At 42.0% G+C, this 4,368-nt stretch overlaps 1 protein-coding gene across 1 annotated transcript in view; it reads right to left on the minus strand.

Moving 5' to 3' along the window:
* The window catches only part of LOC104953931 (Y+L amino acid transporter 1), a gene marked incomplete at its 3' end in the record, with an annotated part of 8,831 nt that extends 4,493 nt beyond the window's left edge, over window positions 1-4,338 (minus strand). The window contains exons 1-7 of the mRNA XM_010780977.1: window positions 4,295-4,338; window positions 4,075-4,161; window positions 3,070-3,193; window positions 2,854-2,957; window positions 2,670-2,766; window positions 2,436-2,585; window positions 1,156-1,343 (exon numbers count right to left, since the gene is read on the minus strand). Coding sequence (XP_010779279.1) covers window positions 1,156-1,343; window positions 2,436-2,585; window positions 2,670-2,766; window positions 2,854-2,957; window positions 3,070-3,193; window positions 4,075-4,161; window positions 4,295-4,338 — 794 coding nt within the window. The remainder of the gene's footprint in view (window positions 1-1,155; window positions 1,344-2,435; window positions 2,586-2,669; window positions 2,767-2,853; window positions 2,958-3,069; window positions 3,194-4,074; window positions 4,162-4,294) is intronic.
* Between the last annotated feature and the right edge of the window lie 30 nt (window positions 4,339-4,368).

Raw genomic sequence — 4,368 nt, forward strand, 5'->3', positions numbered from 1 at the left:
GTGACAGATGTTAAGGACTAACGTTTATATAAATACATTTGTATTATTTTAAGATCTTTTTATACAATCATACGTATTGGGATCATTTGTATTAATGTACCGGAGGGAGAGGGTGACGAGCATAAGTTTCACTTTCCGCAACAGCGGTAATAAAGTTTCAAAGTCTCAAAATGCTACAACTACTGTCACAAACTGGATGAATGTGAAGTATGTTGTTAAAGGAGGATGAAAGCGTAATCAAAGAGCACTATTGGAGTGAATTTGATGGTTATTAGACTCAGGATTAATTCATTTGGATTCCCGCTGTATGAAGAAATTAAAGGACGGCGCAAGTGGAAACAATTCACAAAGGGATTAAACTGTTTAAAACACATGCTCAAAGTAAGCCGGATTTTGCCGATGTGTTTATGTGGATTCGAAATTCATAAATAATCTACAAAATGGAGGAGACCGATCTGATCAGAGCAACTGTGACAAATAATCCAACTGAAACCGGCATGGACAATGACTATGTTTTAAAATGCACTTTTTTCTAACATGTGTATCCTTGTGACTATTATTATTTTGTTGTTTTGTTTCCCATTGTAAAGCGTCCTTGGGTCTCTTGAAAGGTGCTATAAAAATTAAAATTATTATTATTATTATCCAGACAAGCCTGGTTTTGACACTTTACGGGCAGAAGAAACATTTCTATTATAGAAACAATTATACATTTCTGTCTTTTTATGCCTATAATAGCTACTAACTTGAATTTGTATTTAAATTAATTAATCAATTATTTTGTATTGTAATGTAATGTAGAGACAAGGCTTTTAGTGACAATCCTGTATTGCCTTACAATTATTATTATTATTATTATTATTATTATGTAAAAAAAAAGTCTAAATATGATATTTGGCCTCAAATCATCAGAGGCCTGGCGCCCCACCCCTGCGATCTTTGGCGCACCCCCAAGGGGGGGCGTGCCCCCCAGGTTGGGAACCTGCAGTCGTGTATCCGCGATTTTTGACTTAATTTTTGTATAGTTGGTAAGTAGCGACACATTGTCCCTATGCTTTGAAGACGGATCAGCAAACAGTACAGTAGATGGCAAACATCCTGAACCTTTAAAAAATATTACATTCTTTACACGGCCATTGAGGCCATTTTGAGAACTTACCATTCAACGTGCGTATGAATTTGGGCCTCCTATCTTCAGGCAGGTAAATAGCCAGATAGTAGACAGGAACCCCAGTTAGAGCAATGCCTATTCCTATTAGAGAATTTATGGTGTCTCCGTACAGAGGGACGACGACTAAGAACACGCTACACAGACAGTAGACGAAGGGGAAGAATAAAGACAACTGTGGAGACAAAAAGACAGAAGAGGTCAGTTTGGTGACTGACATCCGAGTTTCTTTTTATGTTTAACATGCAGAATAATGATTAAAACCATTAGTTAACTATGGTATTATCAGAGCTTCATGTTATGTGCATAAGAGCAGGCACAGCATGAAAGACCCTCTTAGCTTTCCGCTCAATGTCTTTGTTTGATTAACACAAAAAAGTCACTGGGTTTGCGCTGTTACAACTTAAGTGCAGTGAAGAGAATAAATAAAAAGCTTCCTCAGAGCCCTTTAGGCCACTAGTATGCTGGAGTCTCTCCTCTGGTGTCTATGTTTTCAGGTGATTATTATTATTAATAATATGGGCCTATAGAGCAGTTAACCAATCAGAGCAGACTTGGCTCTGGTTTCAGACAGAGGGTGAAAAGAGGTGCTGCCGCACAGGCAGTATGAGGAAAATAAAGAGCATTTTGAACATTAAAGCATGGAGACAGCTTGGAGACACATACTGTGACAGTAGAGTAGAGGAAAAAAATACAAATATGAACCTGAAAATGAGCAGAATAGGGCCCCTTTAACAATATGCATTTCATAACATTACCATGTCTGAATTAATACATTTTAATCTTGATTATTAATGTAACTAAAGATGTATCTGCCAGTGATACATAGGAGGTTCGAAGTGCAATTATTAGAGAAAATATTACTTCAAACCATAATATTTGAAATACTCACAGTAACTAGAATTGTCTATGTATGCACATACTGTATCTATAGAAACGTTTTAGGGCCAGTCATAATGCGAAGGAAGATACATTGTTTGGCTAGCATTTCGAGTTGTTAATGAATAAAACTGAACTTTGAATAGTCAGGCATAAGAAAAACTAAATTAAAGAAGAGAGACTTATAATTATGTTTTGCCTATTGAGAACAAAGTTTAAATGTTGAAAATAAATGTTAGCATAGTTTAGGCTTGACACTTCACTTTATTCTTAATTTTCAGTTGCCTAATTTTTCCGCCTTGGCCCTTATACTCGTCCATACATATGCACGATGTGTTGTATGCGTTGCATGGTATTCATTACAGTATGAAGAATAAAAAAGCCTCACCTTCACGGGCCTGTGTCTGTCTGGCTGAGTGATGCGCAGGTAGATGAGGCCGGCCACAGACAGACCCACATAGAGCCAGTAACTGAAGCTGAAGTAGTTGATGAGCTGGAACACGTCCTCCACACACAGGAAGATCAGCCCCATCAGCCCCTGCAGAACAACAATACACATACACTACTTTGTATGCATTTCAGGAATGTGATGTCAGTTTTATTCAAAGACAGGTTTCCTTACATTGAAGAGCAGTGCAGGTATGGGGGTATAGCGCTCCACGTGGATCAGACTCAGACTGTTGGGGAGGTGGCCCTCTCTGGCCCCGACGAAAAACAACCTGCATGAAGCATGAACAAAGTTGGAAAGTTATTTTCAGAACGTTTATCAAGATAAGAGCCTGGTCAGTTCAGTTCTTCCTGTTTACCTGGAGGCAGCGATGATAGAAGCGTTGAGTCCTCCGTAGCAGGACATGGCCACCGAAACAGGGATGATCCACCTGAACGGCCCCAGGACTGCATTCCCAAACGTCTGTGGGGTTAGATCAACGTGGTTTACTACACTGTCTGAAGTTAGTGTGCCAAACAGACTATATTTAGCAGCAGAGTGAATCATCTCCCTCAGGACACGGTTTGTTTCTTACCACAGCGACAGCATCACTGGCCAGCAGAGACGGCATGTCCAGAACCACGTAGTATGCCACGTTGGTCAGCAGGTAGATGACGGTCACTATGGGCATGGAGATGGCGATGGCCAGGGGTAGATTCCTAGAACAAGAAAACATGATTCTCCTGTCTTACCGAAACGTGGATTACAGGAAGTTGATGTGACGACAACATTATTTCACCCAAGTGGCAATTGAAAGCTGCAGGAATGAGTCCTTCAACCCGGAAATGAGTCAGCATTTTTGCAATTCCACTTTCCTCGTCTCAAAGTCAATGAATAGGTTTTTCGATTTTTGTGGTAAACACAACTTTAAGAGATTTCAAACCTTTGCTCAATCTAAAATACATCAGTTTATACCCCACTTGTGAATTTTAAAGCTTTAACATGTCTTTTAAACCCTGTGTTACCTTGAATTCTCCAAGTAAACTTTATTTTCCTCTCATAACTCTACTGTGAATGAACGAAGAATTAAGAAAAACGAAGAAAAGTCCTGATGAATGGAAATAAATGGTCACTGCATTTAACAACAGAAAAACCATATCATACATCCATTTACAACCTCCCACAAAACCTGTGTCGTAGAACGTTGGGTTACGCATTGTAACCCTTGTTATATTAACACAGGCGGAGCCCTCTACTGGACTCTATGGGTACTACCTTATCCTGCGAGCATTCTCCCGCTGAGACTTCTATAGACGTAGCCGGGCCTTGGGGCGGGCCTACCTTAATGCACGCGCATCTCACCGTATAAAATGAGGCCTCGCCTCCTGACTATCATCCTACACCTGTCTTCAGCGAGCGGAATAGGACAGACAGTGCCCTGAGTAGAGGGTTCCGCCTGTGTTAATATAACAAGGGTTACAATACGTAACCCAACGTTATATCTCTCACAGGCTCCACCCTCTACTGGACTCTATGGGTACAGTGGGTGGGGCCCTGATGTATACGCGCACTGTCGTCCAGCAATAGCATTCCACCCTACTGCCCCTGATCGGCTTCTCTGGTCAGCAGCTGCTGCCCCACCTTCTCCTTTAACCCGGTTGTGACCGAGGAGACATCTGGGCTGCGGCTGACAGAGCACACCCTGCTGCACTTAACTCGCAGAAAGTGTGCTCAAAAAACAGTGCTGCGCCCCCCCGCCCCTCCGCCACTAGGCGGATGGGGAGAACCCCCAGCCCTGTATGGGCTCACTGTGCACCCACCTCCCCGAGTCCCTAAGGATCGCAGGGAGAGTGCCGGTGCCCATGCCCAACACTCAAACACTGACCCCCCCCCC

Source organism: Notothenia coriiceps, unplaced genomic scaffold (genome assembly GCF_000735185.1).
Source record: "Notothenia coriiceps isolate Sejong01 unplaced genomic scaffold, NC01 NC01_scaffold00022312, whole genome shotgun sequence".
Classification (NCBI taxonomy): Eukaryota; Metazoa; Chordata; class Actinopteri; order Perciformes; family Nototheniidae; genus Notothenia; species Notothenia coriiceps.